Source organism: Medicago sativa, chromosome 4, assembly GCF_051527215.1.
Source record: "Medicago sativa cultivar Bolivia chromosome 4, Bolivia_mono, whole genome shotgun sequence".
Classification (NCBI taxonomy): domain Eukaryota; kingdom Viridiplantae; phylum Streptophyta; class Magnoliopsida; order Fabales; family Fabaceae; genus Medicago; species Medicago sativa.
This window is the reverse complement of record NC_140752.1, coordinates 25,961,755-25,983,566: the sequence shown is the minus strand read 5'-3', so window position 1 is coordinate 25,983,566 and position 21,812 is coordinate 25,961,755. Positions and strand designations below refer to the sequence as shown.

General features: G+C 35.2%; 1 protein-coding gene and 1 non-coding gene across 2 annotated transcripts in view; one reads left to right on the top strand and one right to left on the bottom strand.

Annotated features, from left to right (window-relative positions):
* Positions 1–18,760, top strand: part of LOC146927295 (uncharacterized) — a 91,753-nt gene extending 72,993 nt beyond the window's left edge. The window contains exon 4 of the mRNA XM_085708141.1: positions 18,299–18,760. Within this exon, the coding sequence (XP_085564267.1) occupies positions 18,299–18,760 (462 nt within the window). The remainder of the gene's footprint in view (positions 1–18,298) is intronic.
* Positions 17,570–17,676, bottom strand: LOC146927296 (small nucleolar RNA R71). Its single transcript, XR_015009120.1, has one exon. It is a non-coding gene; the product is annotated as a small nucleolar RNA R71 (small nucleolar RNA).
* Positions 18,761–21,812: the final 3,052 nt, after the last annotated feature.

Sequence of the window (21,812 nt, the reverse complement as noted above, 5' to 3'; positions counted from 1 at the left end):
ACCAAGTGTAGATATGATAATAAAACAATTGATTTTATGTCCACAGATTGTCATTCATTATCTTAAAGAATACTTCATTTTCTTGCTTCAATCCAATCATTAAAAAATAGATTTTAAAGCAATTTTCAAGAGCTAAACACCCGAGATTTTGTTAGCTTCAAAACAAGCTCAAGTCGAAACAAGAAGTCGTCAGATCTGTCGGTGTGCATCTCTATATATGTTAGCTTAATGGATGCTATATTAAAGTTGGCACTGTTGGGTTTATTTGGAAGTGAGGAAAATACTCATATGTTGGCAACTATTGTAACTTGTAGATTGTAAATATACAAATCCTTTACCTATTTCTTCAAATACAACAAAGAATAATTTATAAAGTTGGTGAATTTTGTTTGAATATGTAATTGCCCCTTGCTATATGCTTTTACAATTGATTATGTTTTTGAGTTGGTTTACCTCTCTTAACGAGAAAGAGTGTATATATAAAGCATTTGATTGCAAACATAGAGAAAATGATGAGAAAAGATATAACATGCAGATCAGAAAAGATAACAACATAGCAATTACAGCTTTCTGGCTCATGATGTGGATTTAAGTTATGTTTAGCACATTTGCTTAGATAGACAGCTCTTTTACATGACCACAACATTTTACATCTATAAATCTAATACTAAATCATGTCGACAATGTGCCAAAAGCATTAAAAAATAAAAAAAATTTAGTGATAAAAAAGAACAAGATGAACTATCACACGAATGCCAACATTAAACAGAACATTGTTTTTCTCTAAAACATCACTTCAGATACGACATATACTCTGCTTTTGAATTGGCGAGAAGTTTTTTGTCCTTTTGATGAAAATGTTATTACTTCGATAATTATGAATTGCATCCAATAGTGATGCTCGCATAAATCCAAATGTTAAATTTTTGCTTGATTTGTACTAGATCTTCTATAATATGCTCTACTGATTTGAAAATGATTGTGCAGTAGATTAAAGAGTTAGAGTTTGATATCCTTCCAAATACAGTACAATTTTTATGTGGCATTACCAGCCAAAAGGGCTATCACCAAATCCCAATGGGACGCCAAAGTTGATGCCTTGAAGAGTTTGAGATGTTCTGAAGATGAAATTTTTGCATGCATTTTAAAGACAGCCTAACTTTATGCTACGTTCTCCGGACAAACTAAATGCGCGGGTCTCCAAGAGCATTTGTTGTCCAATATCTTCTTTCTGAAGGTTTGATGAAGGACGGTTCTAGCCTAGCTACACCATTTTATTCGTATGATGATTTATTCCTGCAAAAGTATGTGAAACGTTTTTAGGATAAATCATCATGGCTATTAAAGCTATATCAGGGAGGAGGATGCTAGCATATGATGCTTGGGTAAGTTCTCAAAGAATGTGACCTTTTATTTGTTTTGAATCAACAAAATATTATTAACAGATAACATGTATACCTTTTATATTTTCTCTGTGAATGTGATTTTTCAGATATTGTTTTTGCTTTGGTTGTTTCTCGCAAATTGAAATATGAAAATCTGAAGCCTAGTATCTGTTTCACATTGATTTATAGTTTACTATATTTGGATTCAACAACCTATGAAGCTCACACTCCTCAGATTTGGCGTGTTTCCGGTATCTGACACATACCAAAAGTGGTAAATTGTTGATCGTGAGGGCTGAATTTGTTATAAATCTCAGCAAGTTAGTTTATCTGATCTGTGTATTTTCACTGTTTTTTCGTTATGGATTTGATTTATAGTTTATGAAGCAGTGATATGATTTGATTGGTTTTATATAGGCGCATTAAGACATTCGTTGTATTACTTCGTTCACTGAGTTTGAAATTCATATTGTAGGCACGTGAGAAGTTTATGTCATCAAGAAAAAGGACTAAGTTTGATGTTGCCACTCCCATAGAAGAGGCAAGTCCAATAGCTCATCTTTTGCCTTGTACTAACTCTAAGTTCTGTCACTATAGGAAGCTTACAGCTTATTTAAACCAAACACACCCTAAATTGTGTTTAGACATAAAGTTAATTTAAATTCTGGTTTTGTGTTAAAAACGAGAGTTTATATAGTAAAATATAAAGATTTGAACATTCTTTTACTCTCCTGTTCCAAAATTCATATCAGAACTCCCGTCAATCGTGCCTCTTACATTCAGATCGGTAAAAGCAGATCTGTTTCAGATATTCTTAAATTATTGATTATTGTTGCATTTAGGGTATAGTTTAGTTTTATAGTGAATTTGATTGATTTTGAAAGTATGATGAATGTTTCAGATTCTAAATTTCAGGATTCAGTACCTAATGGCTAAATGGACAGGGTCTCTTATGGTGAAAACAGTATTACAAACTTTGCTCGTGTAATATGAATGATTGATTCCGATGGGTGCATGAGCCTTGTTTTGCTACTCACTTCTGTTAGTCTCTTATTGTGAAAACAGTTTTCTCAAGCCATTTTTTATCTAGATGAGGTTACAACTTAGATAATATCATAAGCTTTCAGACTTGTTTTTGGATAATATTGTAAAAACAATGTATACTTGTTAAAACATAAGGGTGGCAAGTTACAATAGTAGCAGAATATGGCTGGATTCATGGACTAAGACATTCATGGTTAAGAATTATTTTTACTATGAAATATTATCAAATGAAAATGAATTGATGAACATAGTGGAATACATGTTGTAAAAACCAGAAAGCTTTTAATGGAATAGTTCTCTCAACTAAATGAGGTTATAACATATACTCCAAATTTGTTTTTGAAACATTCTTAAGATCTCAACTTGAGAAAACTTAATTGAATTTATACATGAAAATCATCCCTTATCTATTTGTTAAGGGTTTCTTATTATGATAAATGTATATAACGTACAAAATCTGATTGGATGAATTAGATCAAATTCTTTTGAATTACTAGTGTGAATGCCTACTATGTTTTCTATATTTCCATAACTTACTAGTGTTGATCGTTCTTGGGATGAATTCAAAGTCTTTAATCTTTGATATTCTTTGAGTACTATTATTTAAATAGTAATCTTTGATCGTTCTTGAGATGCTCCAAGTCTGGACCATTGAGTTTTAGAGTTGTAATAAATACACTGTAAAGATACAACAGTCCTTGTGAGGCAATCATTTGACATGCTTTCATTCTGTGAAAGTTGTAACACACTGAAACGTAATTCTCGCCATTCAAACTCAATAACCCTCATTCTTGTTGAAGCAATGTGGTGAGCTAATAAATACCTATTTAATTTATGACACTAGTTGCTTTTATGGTTTTCCTTTTCCTTCTCTACTATTAGTATGCTTAATTTTCATTCTTGGAATATTGGTGAGTTAATTTCAAAATTCTAGTTGTTAAACCACACTGTAGTAAACATATTTTGATTGATGAAATGCTATAAAAATATTTTTTTCTTTAAAAAAGTATATATATTAAATGTATACATATTTACATTCCGAAAATATAAATATTTTTAAATATATAAATTAAATTATTTTAACACACTCCTGATTTCTCAAGCGCCTTCTAAATTTCAAATCTCTATAATTCAAACTATAAGTTGACCGTCGTACTTTTTCCACAACAATAACAAAATACATTAACATTAACAATTTCAACAAAATAATTTCAACAACATAATTCAACAACCTAATTAAACAGAAATAAGATAATAGGTAAGCCAAACTAAATCCTTCAGGTGTAACAATGCAAGCTCCGATTTCTTCATTAGAGGTCCTCGACCGAATCAACCTTTTCTTAATATCATGAAAATATCTCACCAAAGAAGCATCTAACTCGATTGGTCCCTTAAAACTATGCTAACCAAATATAGAGAACATGGTTCTCACATCTATGTTGTTCTGAAACTTCATATGGGTGCCTGACGCTTCAACCTGAGTCATTCAAGGATCGATGATACTCAACACTGTTCAGCCACCTTTTTTCTCTACGGTTTAGCAGACCGTTTATTTGGTCAATTTGACCATTCAATCCAGACAATGTGACATTAATGTGGAGCCTAACATATTAGGTTTCCCCCCATTGTAGTAAACTACAACTAGCTTGATGCTTACATCAACTTGATAAGTGGTAACGGTTTTATGGTGTAGTATGAAAATTAATAAAACATGTCAATTTATAAAAGTGTTTGTACATCGTGGACCACATAAAATGTCGATGCAATATGGACTAACAAAAAATTTTGGTGCGTCGTGGACCACATATAATTCGAATTGAACCAAACCTTCCAAAGTACAATTTTTAACAGGGCTATGGGATGTTTCAGGTAATATAATCCAAAAGAATATGGGAATTATTTTCGATTATATAATCTGGAATATGGCAGAATGTGGACAGTTACTTGGTCAAGAAGGTTGGTTGGCTCCAAGGTTATTTAACATGTGTTTTTTTATTGCTCAGAAATGTTGACCACAACTTTTAGCTTCCATTGACTGTCGTTACAGCCAGTGTTTGCATTATGTCTCTTTAAACTAGTTAAACAAAATTCAAATTTTATAATCCGAAAAAAATCAAATATGCTTCGGGTTATAATATTCAAATGGGATAAAATGGTCAAATTTTGGGAGAAGCTTTCGATGCATAAAACCAATGGTGGTATGGGTTTCAAAGACCTTATTGCTTTTAATCTGGCGATGCTAGGTAAACAGGCGTGGAAGTTTATGACTGAACCACATACCTTGGTTTCCCGTATTTTTAAGGCGCGTTATTTTCCTAATAATAATTTTCTGTCAGCATCTTTGGGCCATAATCCAAGCTATGTGTGGCAGAGTATTTTGAAAGCTCGATTCATTGTTAGAGGAGGTTCTCGGTGGCGTATTGGGTCAGGCAGCTCCATCTCTATTATTGATGAACCGTGGTTAGGTAACGGATGTAAACTTGACAATAGTATTGCTAACGCACATCTGTTGAGGAGCTTTGGGGTTAACAATTTAATGCACACTCATTCTAAGACCTGGAATGTGGAGGTTATTCGTCAAGTGTTTGATGATGCTTCAGCTGCATCCATCCTACAAACACCCTTGATTGAGCAAGTGACAGAGGATGCTTTGATTTGGAAGGCGGAAAGGAATGGACTTTATTCGGTTAAAAGTGCGTATAGACTTTGTGTGGAGGATTTGATTGATACTTCTCATCTTCGGAAAGCTGGAAATTGGCCGGTCTGGGATATGGCGGTTAAAAGTCCCTCCAAAGATTAAAAATCTAATCTGGCGTATGTGTAGAGGCTGTCTTCCCACACGTGTTCGGTTACAAGATAAAGGAGTTCAATGTCCTCTCAGTTGTGTTGTGTGCGATGGACCTTCTGAAGATCTTTATCATGTATTTTTTGACTGTTCTTTTGCGGTGCAGGTGTGGCTTAGAGTCGGGCTTTGGGAGAAAGTGCAACGTGCCTGTGCAAATTCTAATTGTGCTGTCGAATTAATCTTTCTTTTAGTGCAGGATCTTTCACGCGATGAGAGTCAACGTTTTGCTGCCCTTTTGTCGAGCATATGGAAACATAGGAATTTAAAGCTCTGGCAAGGCGTGTCGGAAACAGTTGCGCAGGTTGTGGATAGGGCTATTCACCTTGTCGAGGACTGGAGCATAGCTAATTCTCCTTCTGCAGTAGCGCATAGCAGCAACAGCCCCTCTGCAGAAGCGAACAGCAGTAGCAGCCCTTCAACAGAAGCTAACAGCAGCAGTACAAGAGTGATAGCAGCAGAAAACATGCGTATTGGGCTGAACAGATATCGAGCGCATCCAATTGCAGCAGCTGTGCGTGCTGCACCTGTTTTGCCCACTATTTTATGGCAGCGGCCTCATGTTGGTAGATTTAAATGTAATATTGATGCCGCTTTTTCAAATGATTTGAATTCTACAGGTTTGGGCATGTGTATCCGCGATGAAGGGGGAGTTTTTGTGCTTGCAAAGACCATTCCGGTACCGGTAAAGCATGATGTTCATGTAGGGGAAGCTTTGGGCCTCTACTATGCATTGGAGTGGCTTAGTGATATGAGCTTCGATAATGTAGATTTTGCATTGGACTCAAAAACTACAGTGGATGCTTTTAATAATCCTCGCTCGGATGTCTCTGAAATCGGGCTCATTATCTCTGCTTGTAGAAGTCTTTTTGACTTGAAATTCACCAACTCTAAGGTCGAGTTTAACCGGAGACAAGCGAATGAGGTAGCTCACACGCTAGCTGGGGTTGCCACATTTTTAGCTAGTCCCACTATCTATTCTAATGTACCTCGTTGTATTGAACATTTGATTATTAATGAAATGCTATAAGCATCTTTTATTCAAAAAAAATGTGAAGTAAGTAGGGTGGAAAAAGAAATTAAAAAAAAAAAAAACTTATTTTAAGAACCTTGTTTATTAATAAATGGCCCACCAATTATTTATCTAAATTTTCTATAAATACAAAAAAATTGTCTCTTGGATTTAGGGTTTCAAATTCCAAAATTCAATTGCAGCTAGCGGCTCCTCCTCCATTGTTTTAGTTCCATTTATTTAACGTAGATCTAATATTTTTTTCTATTGGATTTAGGCTTTGAAATTCAACATAGACAAATTCATGGCTTCTCTCTTTTGATTACACATCCCCACGTCTTTGTTCCTTTGTTTTAACAACAGGTATATGCCTTTTCATTTGTGTTTCCACAATCCAGTTCTCTTCTCTGTTGATTCACATGTTGCGTTTTTTTAGATCTGCACTCTCTCCACTTTTCAAAGAACACTTTGATACGCAACATGTTGAAGGTTTTTTTTTTTTTTTTTATTTCTTCGTCGTCATCATCCATGTTTGTTGTTTGGTTGATCATCAGATACATAATTTTCATAACGAGTGTGATTTCTTTGATTAAAAACACAAGAGGGAGCATGCTCAACTCAAAACAAAGAAGCACTCAGATTTGTGAGTATATCTCAATATTTGTTGGCTCCTTGTGTTGTCAGTATTCTTCATTGAAGCATCCTAGGATGGTTGACTAGCGTGGTTGACAGCTTTCAAGGCCATCGATGAAAGGGACCAACTGTAGATATAATAGGAAAACAAAACAAAAGAGTTTATGTCCACAGGTTGACGCTGAATGTGTCGAAATGAAGCCTTGCGTTCCTCCTCATTACCAAGATTTCGATCACAAGCTCAAGTCGAAATTATTTGGAAATGTCATACAGGAAAATACTCATATTTTGGCAACTATTGTAATTTGTAGATTGTGTAAATAAACAAATCCTTTACCTATTTCTTCAAATACAACAAAGAATAATTTATAAAGTTGGTGAATTTTGATTGAACTATGTAATTGCCCCTTGCTATATGCTTTTACAATTGATTATATTTTTGAGTTGGTTTACCTCTCTTAACGAGAAAGAGTGCATATATAAAGCATTTGATTGCAAAAATATGACGAGAGAAGATATAACATGCTAATCAGAAAAGATAGATTGCAGTTTGACATGACCACAGCATTTTACATCTATAAATCTAATATTAATCCTGTTGAGACAGTGCCAGAAGCAATAAACAAGAAAATTTGTTAATATAAATGACCACCTGCATCCATTAGTAATACTCGCATAAATGCAAATGTTAAATTTTTGATTTATTTACCATTTAATTTATACTAGATCTTCTATAATATGTTCTACTGATTTGATAATGATTGTGTGGAGATTAAAGAGTTAGAGTTTGATATCCTTCCAAATACAGTACAATTTGTGTGGCATTACTGGCCAAAACGGGTATCACCAAATCCCAATGGGACGCCAAAGTTGATGCCTTGAAGAGTTTAGGAAGTTCTGTAGATGAAATTTTTGCATGCATTTTAAAGACAACCTAAATTTATGCTACTGTCTCCGGACAAACTAAAAGCGGTGACGTGTTTTGGACAAACTAAAAGTGTATATCAAGTATCAACACAAGTTTTTATCATTTTTGAAATAATATTTTTTTTTTGAGGGAATCATTTCTGAAATAATATTATGATCTGTCTTAACTAGTGGTGGGATATAATATAATCTCTTATTTAAATAACTACTAAGGACATTCTCATGTGTTGAGTTCAATGTGACTTTTTATTTGTTTTGAATCAGCAAAACAATGGAACGAGAAGGCCTCGACTAAACTGCTATAACCCCCAAGCCAACTGATAGCGAAACGGACAAAAACATCTGAACATAACAGGGCTGCAAAAAAAAAAAACAGTATCGGAATGAACTGAAAACCCTAGGGCAGCCGTGAAAACCTCAGCAAAACTGCAGCAGAAATTGCAAAAACAACCGTTGAAGAGCTGGAAAAAACAGCAACTGCAGAAACCCTCTACCTCATGAGGAAATCATCGAGAATCCCAACAATAATTACAAGGACGGGGTTACCTTCAACATCATTAATTTTCAACTGCAGAACCTTCAAAAGTAGCACCACCATCGGATAATTTTCAATTGTTTTTTCATTTCTAGTCTTCCAAAGAACCCAAATCGTCACATGCCAAATTAAGTAAATCTCCTCTGAATTTTTCTGTTTCTAACCTCCCCACTAAAACAATTAAACAGAACACAGATTTTGAGGAATAATCTACATGAAATCAAGCCAAGACTTTCGCCCAAACCAAACTCGCTACAACACAATGCAAAAAAAGGTGAAATGAATACTCCTCATGGCCTTTGGCAAAGAGGAAAACCACTAGAACTGTTTGGAAGCATCACATTACGGTGCACGATAATTCCTTTTGTTCGGATACGATCAAAAGTAAGCTTTCAAGAAAAAGCAATCTCTAGTTCAAAAGGATAGATAAGAATCAGAATTCAACACACTGTCGAGATGTGTGACTCATCTGAAGCATTTTGTTCTGTGCTAAAATCAATAAGTGGCATGTTACTATACTTTTGTACAATGTCTTTGTTCAACCATAAAAATAACATTCAAAATATGTATTAAGCAATTAGAAAGCCATTGTCAAAAAAAGGAATCATAAAATTGTAAGATACTGATTTTGTGACAGATTTGGATCAAATATTTAATGATAGTATATGTAGCTACCGTCCTTTTTTCTACTTATATTTATTCTAAACTTTTTATTTCTTACCTATTTGGAGGCACTTATTATGTAATCATGTTGACATTTGATGGGAATTTGGAGGATATTTGGAGGCTCTTACTTCTGTTAAGAAAAATTTTATGCATTCAATTTTTAAATATCATTTTACTCTAATTTGTTTTTCTAATCCGTTCATCTGACAACTGAGAAAGGAATTAATTGTTCATTCAGATTTGCCGTCCCTTGGCACTAAGATTTAGAAATGGAACAAGATTGTAGTTTGAAGTTTAATATTCCTCTTCTTAGGCAAGTCTAGTATTTCTCTATCATTCATTGCAATGAATTCAATGAACTAGTTTAATATCAATAAATGTGTCGAAAGCCTCTTACAATAAGAGTTGAAGTCAAAGGCAAATCAGATCTATCAAGAGCTGAGTGAAGGATGAGTTTGTGCAGAAAAATTCTCACCACAATGATATGATTTTTTGTGCATAAAAGTTGGAAGAAAAGTTAACTACATACGGAATGACAAAATTTCATATCTTGAGATGGATTTTGTTCTTTATCTCATTGACGTCTTCTTGCTTTCTATTCTCTAACCCAATTTCAATGATTTCTATGTGCTACTATAAAAGACCATTCATCTGTCAATGACAAAGTTAAATAAGCCAATTTCTTAGATAGTATACCATCTATTAATGTTTCTATCTGCTATAACATTTCCAACATATTTTTACAAATAAAAGTTATTTTTAACAACAAAACAAATTATATTATTAAATCAATATGAGAGATGTACAAATAGTAACAAACCCATATGTCAGGTACAAGTACAAATGAATTAGTGCAAAAAAAAAAAAAAAAGATTTGAAAACGAGTCGTAGTACATACAAACACCATTTTCTTTCTTGTTAAAAACAACCTCCAAGGGGATTTAAAGAGGATTTAATAGCATCTAAAATCCCGTACACCTCCTAAACATCCAGAGGGTTGTGTGTAAGATAAGAGTTATGCTTTTACAATGATTCTTGTTGCAAGAAAAGGAGGAGAAATAATAATTAAAGTAATAATGAAATTAATACTTTTCTTCCAACTAAAAATTTACCGTGTACTTTTACAACACTTATAAAATAAGGACCGGGTTACCTTCAACCTCATTAAACTCCATCTCCAAGAAGCCACCTTAATTTCACCAACGATCTCTAGCACCACCTTCAGATAATTTTCAAAAAATTTCTCATTTCTAGTCTTCCAAAGAAGCCACCTTAATTTCATCAAATCGTCACGTGCCAAATTAAGTAAACCCCCTCTGAATTTTTCTGTTTCTAACCTCCCCACTAAAACACTTAAACAGAACACAGAGATTTTGAGGAATAATCTACATGAAATCAAGCCAACGAAAGACTTTCGCCCAAACCAAACACGCTACAACACAATGCAAAAAAGGTGAAATGAATACTCCTCATGGCCTTTGGCAAAGAGGAAAATCGCAAGAACTGTTCGGAAGCATCACATTACTTTGCGCAAGAATTCCTTTTGTTTGGATACGATCAAAAGTAAGCTTTCAAGAAAAAGCAATCTCTAGTTCAAAAGGATAGACAAGAATCAGAATTCAACCATAAAGATAGCATTCAAAATATGTATAAAGAAAAAGCAATCTCTAGTTCAAAAGCAATCTGATGCATTTTGTTACATGCTAAAATTAATAAGTGCATGTTACTATACTTTTGTACAATGTCTTAGTTCAACCATAAAGATAACATTCAAAATATGTATAAAGAAATTATAAAGCCATTGTCAAAGAATGAATCATAGAATTATATGATTTTACATGAGTGCTGTCGGTACGACGGTGTGCTCGTCTTGGACGCAATTCGACTACTCAGAAATGTTGAAACAATACTCTAAGCATAAGCATATCACAGATGAATTCATTTTCAAAACATGAGCAATTAAAGAGACCGAAAACTTTGATAATTAAGAATGGAATAGTAATTCAAACAGCAGTAGCAATTGCACCAATATAAAGGAAAACAGCAGCAGTAGCAATCGCAGCAACAGTGAATAAGAAATTGAAACCTAAGTTAAAATAAGCACTTAAAAACTGATTTAAACTAATGAATTCTGTGTGTAATCCTTCGTGAATGAAAACTGAGTTTCTCTGTGTTTTTATAGTCGATATCCTTCTAAGAAAACACTCCAATCCGTGAGAAAGAGTGAAAAAGAGTACAAATTAAGCTATTTAAACAGTATATTTTGAATGTTAAGTACCACTTGTACTAATTCTCTGCCATATTGAGTAAAAGTTTTGTTTGCTGTTAAAAAGTGTACTATAGAAGAGCATTCATCTATCAAGTTATGCATCACATCAATGACAAAGTTAAATAATCTAGCTTCTTAGATAGCATACCAATTATGAATGTTTCCATCTGGTATAACATTTCCAATATATTTTTATGAATAAAAGTTATTTTTATCTGCAAAGCAAATTTTATTTGATCAAAATGAGAGATGTACAAATAGTACAAATGGTAATCTAGCAACTAACATAAAATCACCCAAACTATGAATTAGTGGAAATTATAGGATTTGAAAAGACTCCTGGTACATTCAAACACCATTTTCTTTCTTGTTCAAACAACCTCGAAGGGGTGGACTTAATAGCATCTACAATTTCGTAAACCACCGGTACCATAGTTGAGGAAATAATTCAATTTCTACCTTCCTAAACTTCCAAAGGGTTGTGTATCAGAAAAGAGTTAGGCCTTTACAATAATTCTGGTTGCACGAAGAGTGGTAATAGAATCAATAGATCTAGCCATAATAGGTTATAGAAAAGGTTGCAAAAAAAAAAAGGTTACAGAAAAGTTAACGAAAAATGTGATTAATGAAAGAAATAATGTGCTAAAATAGGTGTAATACAAATATTGTATGTGACAAAAAAATACCATGATTGCATGTAACATAAAAATAGCGAATGATAACAAAAAGTCATTACAAATATTGTAATACATTTAATGATGATCTCCTTTGATTGGTAATACACTAAAGAAGATACAAAAATAAAAAGAAATCACCAAATACAGTACAAACAAAAAATAAAACGAGAGATGAAAAGAGAACTTGATGAAGTTGTCGAGACATTAATTTGGAGAAGAGAAAATGACGAAATGAAGATGAACAATAGGGAAAGAACAAAGAGAAATTAGAAAAAGAACATATATTATGAAATAGTTGTAGTTAAAGAAGAAACCCACTTGGTTTGACCTGATGGTATTGAATTGGGATCTTGGAGTAGTCGCATTGTAAGGTATCAGATCCAATTCTCCCTAGTGCTAGTGTAACATCGTTTCAGTCAGAGTTGGTTTGGATAAATGGGGTTTTGTGGCCAATTCAGGAAGGAGCAAGGACAATGTCGATATTTCATGGCACACTAAAAGACAATATTTTTAGAATTAAGTATTCCAAGTGTCTTTTCATTATTTATTGACTTAAAAGTATCATTAGTCCTTACACTTTCAGTACCTTTTGAAATTGGTTCATGAAACTTTTTTTTTTAATTCTTCCAATGATATTATTATTTTTAATTATTATTTTGTTCATTATTTTTATTGAGAATAATTTTAAAATATAAAATAGAAAATTCCTTTTTATATGATGAAAGTATAAGGACTAATGACATATTTAAGTCTTTTATTTAATTATATTGTGTTCCCATGTTGTAGATATAAAGTTTCCATCGTACTTATCGGTAACTAAACTGCACTAATTTGAACTCTAACTACTTTGCTTACGGGGTCCAAATTGCTTTTAACCATAACATGTTCATAGTTGGTAGCGGTAATTTATTTACTGTCTATTTTAAGGATTGATAATATTTAATTGTCAACACAAAAGTGTAAGATTGGTATGATATAAACAAATGATGTTGCTCGTGTTCTTGCTAAATCGACTACATCTCTAATTAATTTCAAAATTCTTATTGTTAAATCACATTGTAGTAAACATATTTTGATTGATGAAATGCTATAAAAATATTTTCTTTAAAAAAGTATAAATATTAAATGTATACATATATATTTACATTCCAAAAATATAAATATTTTTAAATATATAAATTCAATTATTTTAACACGCTCCTGGTTTCTCATGCGCCCTCTAAATTTTCACATCTCCATAATTCAAACTATAATTGGTACGAATGTCTCTGTTGACCGTCGTACTTTTTCCACAAAAGCTACATAACAATTGTATGAATGGTCAACATTGACCATGGTATCATAACCTCACAATGTTGGAACAAAATGTGTTTAACAATGAACCTTAAAGAGTTTTGATGATAACAAGGTATTAAAAATTGTAAATTGGACTAGCTAATATTTGTTCAAGTGTACAGGACCATAGTTAAAAAATTTACATCATATAAAGGTTCTGAAGAACAAATAGAGAGTTATGGACTAAAGAAAAGGAAGCTTAAAAGCATCTGAAAAGAAGTGCATCTGAAGTCATAAGTGCTCCTGAAGAATGATGACGTCATCAGAAGCTGAAGATCATCAGAAGCTGAAGGTCATCAGAAGCTGAAAGTCATCAGAAGCTGAAGGTCATCAGAAGTTGAAGGTCAACAGAAGCGGATAGCCTTCAGAAGCGAATAGTCATCAGAAGCAGATAGTTCAGAAGCGACTTCATCAGAAGCTGAAGCTCATCAGAAGCTGATTATCACCACAAGCTGAAGATTCAAAGATCAACACTTCAAAAGCTGTCTATTGGATTCGAAAACACTGCAGAAGACTAGTGGATGGTTGCAACGGTCATTTTGGTGAAGATTTGAAGGCATTGGAACCTTATCTTCAAAAAGCGTTGACATTGTACTTTGTACGAACTGTACAACCACCTTCTCCACTACTCTGTTTTGTGTCCACGCTACAGGACAAGAAAACAGCTCCAGAATAACAGCTTGCCTGCAAAGATGTTCCTTCACAATGGGAATGGATTTCAAATTGGTTCTTCATAGGACAACAACCAAATCAGGCAAAAGATCATTGGTGAAAGATCAAGCTTCAACAACGACTCTTTGATGTGCTGGCAATTTCACAACGTCTCTTTCACACCTCTATATAAAGGAGTGAAGACTTAGAGATTTGGTAATGCTGAACGAAAGACTCACAACATTTTTACAAGTGCCAAACCTCTGCTGAAACTGTTCTGCATTCACTTAGAATTTCTGTGTCTCAAAGTTTCATCTTAGAAATTCTTAAGTTATTGAGTCTGTATCTGATTTGTATTGTGAGCACCTCTGATTGTATATCAAGTGTTCAACCTTAAACAATTTTCTGTGTAATTTTGTTTAGTTAGAAGTCTCTTGCAGTTGTGCTTGAGCAGGGAAGTCTCTTGATTGTGTTCTTGAGCATAGGAAGACTCTTGCAAAGTGTGCTTGAGCAAATGAAGTCTCTTGCAGGTGTGCTTGAGCAATTGTAATCAGATATTACTCTTAGTGAAATCTCCTTGGAAGTGCATGGGGGACTGGACTACTTCTGGATTATGGAAGGAACAAGTATAATTGCTTTGTGTCGTTCTTCTTCTCTCTCTGTTTTATTCCGCTACATTTAGATTCTGATTACCACTTCAGAAGCTGTTTCATTTAGCTTCTGACAAGTGTGTTCAGTTTTTAGGAGAAACGAAGAATTTCCCAAAAACACAATTCAACCCCCCTTCTTGTGTTTTTCTCACCTTCAATTGGTATCTAGAGCCTTGGTTCTGTTGATAACACCTAACAGTGTAACAGTCCAAGATCAGAGAAAAACATGTCTGACGAATCAGGTTCTGGAAATGGATCTGGCAACAACAAAAAAAGTGTTGCATATGATTACAATGTTGACAAGAAATCCAGTGTTGGAAAGATTCCAAAGTTCAACGGAGATGCTGAAGAATTCTCTTGGTGGAAAACCAACTTCTATAGTTATATCATGAGCCTAGATGAAGAACTATGGGATATACTAGAAGATGGTGTTGGTGACTTAGTTCTTGATGAAGAAGGAGTTGTTGTGGATAGAAAGAAACATACTCCTGAGTTGAAGAAACTCTATAAGAAGCATCATATTATCAGAGGAGCTCTTGTCACTGCCATACCCAAAGCAGAGTACATGAAGATGAGTGACAAATCCACTGCTAAAGCTATGTTTGCTTCTCTCTGTTCAAACTACGAAGGCAACAAGAAGGTCAAAGAAGCTAAAGCTCTCATGCTTGTACATCAGTACGAGTTATTCAAAATGAAGGATGATGAAACTATTGAGGAGATGTACTCAAGGTTTCAAACCTTAGTCCCTGGGCTACAAATTCTAAAGAAGAGCTATGTTGCTTCTGACCATGTGAGCAAGATACTCAGAAGCTTGTCTGCAAGATGGAGACCAAAGGTGACTGCCATTGAGGAAGCTAAAGATTTAAACACTTTAAGTGTCGAAGATCTTGTTAGTTCTCTCAAAGTTCACGAGTTAAGTCTTAATGAACATGAGTCTACTAAGAAGAGTAAATCAATAGCTCTTCCATCCAAAGGCAAGTCATCAAGAGCTCTCAAAGTGGTTGAATCTAAAGAGGAAGAACAATCAAGTTCAGATTCTGAACCAGATGCTGCTGAAATGGCCATGCTCTCCAACAGACTTGTGATAAGTAGATTTATTACGTATTTTAATTAAGTTTTTTTAGTTTAATTCTATTTAGATTTAATTAGATTCTATGTGTTTTTATTTATATTTAAGAGCTTTTTACTTCAAAGAATCCAATATTATATTTCAGGATCAAATATATGATTTGCAAGGCTTGGAGCTAAAGAAAAGGGATTTGGAGCACAAAAATAGGAGATTTCCAAGATTTGGGACCGAAATATGCACTTGAAGAAATCAGAATTCGCTCCCCCAAGTCCGTGAAGGGCGCACGGCCCACGCCTGCAAGGCGCACGGCCGTGCGCGATTGCCAGCATCCCTTTTAGCTGCTTTTTGCTCCGAACAGCGGTTTTCTACGCAGCCTGCTTTGACGATAAAGCCCATGGATCTTCAGAGAATATTCCTTCAGTTATTTCTTAGGGCTTAAGTCATTAGTAGGCTATAAATAGAGAGCTTGTTCTCCTTGTTTTATCATCTTTAATTCTGAATTAGTATTGTGACAGAATACTATTTTCTCAATAAAAGTTATCGTTTATATTCTATGTTCTTCTTCTAGTCTTAGGATTGTTGGGTGAGTCTTATGGCTTGATCTATCAATCCTAATCTCTAATCCTAGTTTATGTAACCCTAATTCTCTTATCTAAATTCACCGTTCTTCATAACGATATTAACAAGTACCAAACTTTGGATGCGAACGCGGAGGGTTAGTACTTGTTAATTCGTTACCCTAGTTATTAAGGTGATGAATCGAACGAAGAAGTCTTAATAACCGAACAAGTGAATTTAGACAAGGATTGCGAAGCATGAGAATAGCCTAGTGAACCTTGGGACTTATAGAATCTCGTACAATCAAGGATCTTAATATAGGAGTTAGCCATGAGAATAGGTCTAACACCTTGAGAGACACACTCCCCGGATATCGAACGAAGAAGGGGATAGGCTTTAGAGAGATTCGTCCTTAGAAATTAGGTCTAGCATAAACCAAGGATTAGGATTAGGTTGTAGGGTTAGCCGTTCGACGAACCAACGATCCCAAGGTACGTTTTATATTATTACTATTGTTATTATTATTATTATTATTATCATTGTTATTATAAACCCTCTTTCAAACTCTAATCTTTTTAGCTAATCATTCATAGAAGTTAGTCAGAATTTAACCAACTCCCTGTGGATCGATACTCTTCTTATTACTTCGATAGAATCGTGCACTTGCGATTTAACCTATCAAGTTTTTGGCGCCGTTGCCGGGGAAGTTAACCTAATTTTGATTAACTTTTTTTTGTATTGATTAGCTTGAAAAAAAATATATCTTTATCTTTATTTTCATAAAAAAAAAAAAAAATATATATATATATATATATTTTTCAAAAAAAAATATTTTCCTAAAAAAAAAAAAAAGAAAAAAAAAATCTTTCTATTCTTTCCTTCTTCTTTCTAATTTCTTTTCATCTTTTTCGTAAACTTTTGGGTTTAAAGTTGAAAACGCACATAGTAATAACATGGCTAAGGAACGTGCTCTCAAAGAGTATACAATCCAATCTTCGGATGAGTCATACGATGCTATTGTGTACCCGTTAGTTGATGAAAATTTTGAAATAAAACCTGCACTTATCTACTTAGTGCAACAAAATCAATTTTTCGGATCACCCACTGAGGATCCGAATCTTCATGTGTCAAATTTTTTAAGACTCAGTGGAACCTTAAATGCAAACCAAGAGGCCGTAAGGCTGCACCTCTTTCCTTTTTTCTTAGGGGATAGAGCTAGTGCTTGGTTTAATTCATTGGAAGTTGGTTCTATAACATCGTGGAACCAAATGAGGCAAACTTTCCTCTCTCGATTCTTTCCCCATAGTAAAACTGTGCAATTAAGGAATCAAATCATAAGATTCACTCAAAAGGATGGGGAATCCCTTTATCATGCGTGGGAGCGTTTCAAAGAAATGCTTAGGCTTTGCCCCCATCATGGTTGAGAGAAATGGTTTATCATCCACGCTTTTTATAATAGTCTCTTGTATTCCACTAGAATTTATGTTGATGCAGCTGCAGGTGGAGCTTTGATGAATAAAACTTACACAGCCGCATATGCTTTGATCGAGGATATGGTTCAAAACTACTATCAGTGGACGAGTGAGAGAGTTATCTCTGCTGTCGCTCCTTCACCCTCCAAAAAGGGGGCAGGTATGTACGAAGTTTCTTCCTCTGATCATCTAACTGCTAAGGTGGACGCACTTTTACACAAAATAGATAAACTTAATGTAAGTGCTTACACACCCGCTCCTGTTATGCCTCCTTCTGAAATTCGTGGTATAATTGATCATACTGGTGCTGAGTGTCAATTAGGTAGTGCTGAAAGTCTTGAGCAGTTGAATTACGCTCAATATAACCAAGGGATGAGGCCCACTCAAATTTTTTTCAATAAAACTCCTCAAAATCCCTTGGGACAAGAAGCACAACCTGATTACACAAGCAATCAGAGAACTTTTCAGAAGTCTAATTTAGAGCTTATGCTGGAAAATTGCATTCTTACTCAAACCCAGCAAAACATAGATTTTAAAACACAAACTGAAGCTCTAAAAGACTCTCTTGATAAGCTCACTATAAAAGTGGATGGTATTGCTACTAATAACACTATGCTTGAACTTCAGGTAGCCCAGGTAGCCCAACAAATAGCTTCTTTCTCTAAGACCCCTGGAATTTTTCCTAGTCAACCTGAAACCAACCCCAAGACCCATATAAATGCTATTATTCCTAGGGATGGTAACCAGTTAGAAGCCCCCGTTGTGACCACCAAAGTTATTAAGAGCAAGAAGTTGAGTAGCAAACCACAAAGTGAGAATGCCATAGGAGAGAGAGATAAGCCAATTGTTTCATCGCCTCATAAGACAAAACTTCCTTACCCACAAAGACTTCCTAAGCCTAACCTCATAGGTCCCTGTAGTTTTTCCATCCCTTGTATGATTGGAAGTGAACCCATCAAGAAAGACATGTGTGACCTAGGGGATAGTGTTAGTTTGATGCCTTTGTCCCTTTTTGAGAGATTGGGTATAGGATAGAGAACCCACTTTATCGTCAAGCTAATGACACGAAAAGAGCGCTTCGTGGGAGGCAACCCACACATTTTTATCGCTTTGTTTTTTGTTTTGTTTTGTTTTGCTTTAAGTTGTTTTGTAGGTACATGTCCAAAGATGTGAAGAAAATGTCAAAAATTTTGACCCAAGAGAACCAGAAACAGGCGCACTGCCCACGCCTCATTGCGCGTGGTCGTGCGCGAATTTTTTGAAAATATTGACCCATAGGACAGAAGTGTCCGCACGGCCCACGCCTCCAAGGCGCACGGCCGTGCGCGACACACATACCTCATATCACAAAAAAAAAAAAAAATTCTTCTTCTTCCCCATTTTAAACCACACAAACCTCTCTCATCCTACTTCTCTCTCTAAACCTCCATCTTCAACCAATCTCTAAACCTCCATTTTTCTTCAACCTTCAACCTCACATATCTCCATCAAAACTCAACCAATCCACTCCAATCTTTTACCCAAACCATTCCAAATCCAATTTCCAACATAAACATCCAAACAAAACCAAATTTCATCCACTCAATCCAAAACACCCAATTTTCGTATTCCTTCATTATCCCACACAAAAACCACCAATTTTTCACCCAAACCCAACAAACTACTCAAAAACTTCACTTCCACCACATACCCAACATCAAACCTTCACTTCCCACACAAAACCTTCATCAAAAACCCACTTTTTCCCACAAACCTAAAATCCATAAAAGTCAATTTTTTTTTCTCAAACTAAGTCAAAATGACCGGAAAAAGGAAGGGCAAGGAAATTGACACCACCGGAGGCGCGGGAGGAAGAAAGAAGCCATCAAAATACCACGGCATTAACCTCAAAGGCTCCGACCAAAAAGATAGGTATAATCTTCTCATCTCTAAACCTATTCATAATTGCAAATATGCTAATGATCATACGATGATTAGTTTAGGGATTAGAGAGAATGTGGTTAGGCTTTTTGAAACCATAGGATGGAGTGACTTAATGCGACCCCGATGGGGTTATGAGAATTTTACCTATGAGTTTCTTAGCTCACTTGTCTTTTCCAAAGACAAAACCAAGAAAAACATCCCCAAGCATACCGTAGCCTTTCGGCTTTTAGGACAAGACTATAACATGTCGTTAGAGAAGTTTAATGAAGACATGGGTTTTCCCTCCGAGGGATACATCCATGAGTGCACACAATTGAAACCGGAAGACTACAATGTCCAAACTTTTTGGAAAAATATCTCTGGGCTCGATGAGTGTAACTCACAAGCTAACAAGGCTAGTAGGATACACAACCCAGTGCTTAGGTACATTCAGAGGGTAATGGGGTTTACTATCTTTGGAAGGAGAGAGCCTAGTTCCGCTAGGACCGATGAGTTATTTTTGTTGTGGGCAATGTTGAACAACCGCCCCGTTAACACAGGTTATTACATGCTTGATCACTTGGCCTCTTTAACCACTAAAAGGTCCGGTGAGATCATAGTTGGAGGTATCATTACCTTCATAGCTGAAAAGTTTGATGTGGGGGAGGATTTAGGGACCAATAGGATTGAGGGGAACCCTTTGTTGAACATTGAAAAACTAGCTTTAATGACCTTCTTTGTTGACCTCAAGAACGGTACCTATCAGTGGAAAATCGATGGAGCCACAACTGGTTTATTTTTGCCTAACCCGGCTAGAACTAACATATGGGAGGCAGAAAATTTGCTTTATGATGATTTGCAGGTACCCGAGGTGCAAGTTAATGATGGTGGTGATGAGGAGGAAGCTCAACATGAGCAAGAGGAACCGGTGCTGCATGCCGGCCCCCAATTTGAATATGACCGGTGGGCTTGGGTGCAAGCCGAATTCCAAAAAGTGCATACAAAGCAAAATCAAATGCACAATGAGATGATTTGAATGCGAGCTGACATCCAACATGGAAATAGAGTGGCGGAAGAAAGCCAACGCCTTGTCACTCAAATGATGCAAAGGTTTGGCCTTAACCGTCCCCCTCCGGGCAACAATTAAAAATGTGAGCTTTCCTCTTCCTTTTTCCTCTCTTCTCTTCCTCTCTTCCTTTTAATTTCTTGTTTTCTTTATGCATTGAGGACAATGCTTCTCCCAAGTGTGGGGGGGGAGCCAATAAAGTGTCTAGGTAGTAAGAGTCGTAGTGTTCCCAAACTCCCTTGAACTTTATTCTTTTGTTTTGTTTTTATAGCAAGAGGCATGACTAAGTAGCTTGTTTTTAATGTAAAAATGGCATGAAATTTTTTTGTTTTGTCTCTTCTTTAGGTTGCTTCTTGTACATGAAAGTAGTTTCTTATGTTTCTTATGTTCTTGCTATACCCATATCTTGTTTTAATGTGAAAATTCTCCAATGAGAAAAGCACCCAGTTGCAATCTTTGAGTAAATGTATGAATAGGTATTTTAAGGAGCACGTTCTAGCTTTAGTGTTAACTTAGACCCTTTAAAGTCTTAAGAGTAAAAGTAGTATAAGTTTGTGTGGGAAAATTAATCAAATTGTTCTTAATTGTTATATTCTTTTTAATTTGTTAATGTTAAATGGGGCGGGAGAATGGCACCAACATGTGGGGGGAAGGACAATCCCTAACTTCCTAATTGTGGTGGTGACTCCTTAATTTGAACTTAAATGAAACTAATTCATCAATGCTGGGGGAAAGGACAATTACATCCAAAAAGACTTCCTACGCGGAGATGAAACAAATATTAATTTTGCAGCACTGCTTAGGGTGATTTTGAATCTAGGGGGAAAGGACAATTACATCCGAGAAGACTCCCTACGAGGATAGATAGCCCCTAAGTATCTGCAGCCCCTTGTGCTTAATTGTTAAATCTAATTTAATTTTAACTCAAATTCCCATCACTCTTATATGAAATGAAGAAAGGACTTTTCTCGGTTACTTTAGCACTAAGGATAGAACCTATTCCTCATAATATATGTCTTATACAGGAGCAAGAAAAGGGTTGGACTGCACACACACACTCACTTGAGACTTGATGTTGGGTAGAATAGGTTCATGAGAAGTATTTGAAATTGTAATTAG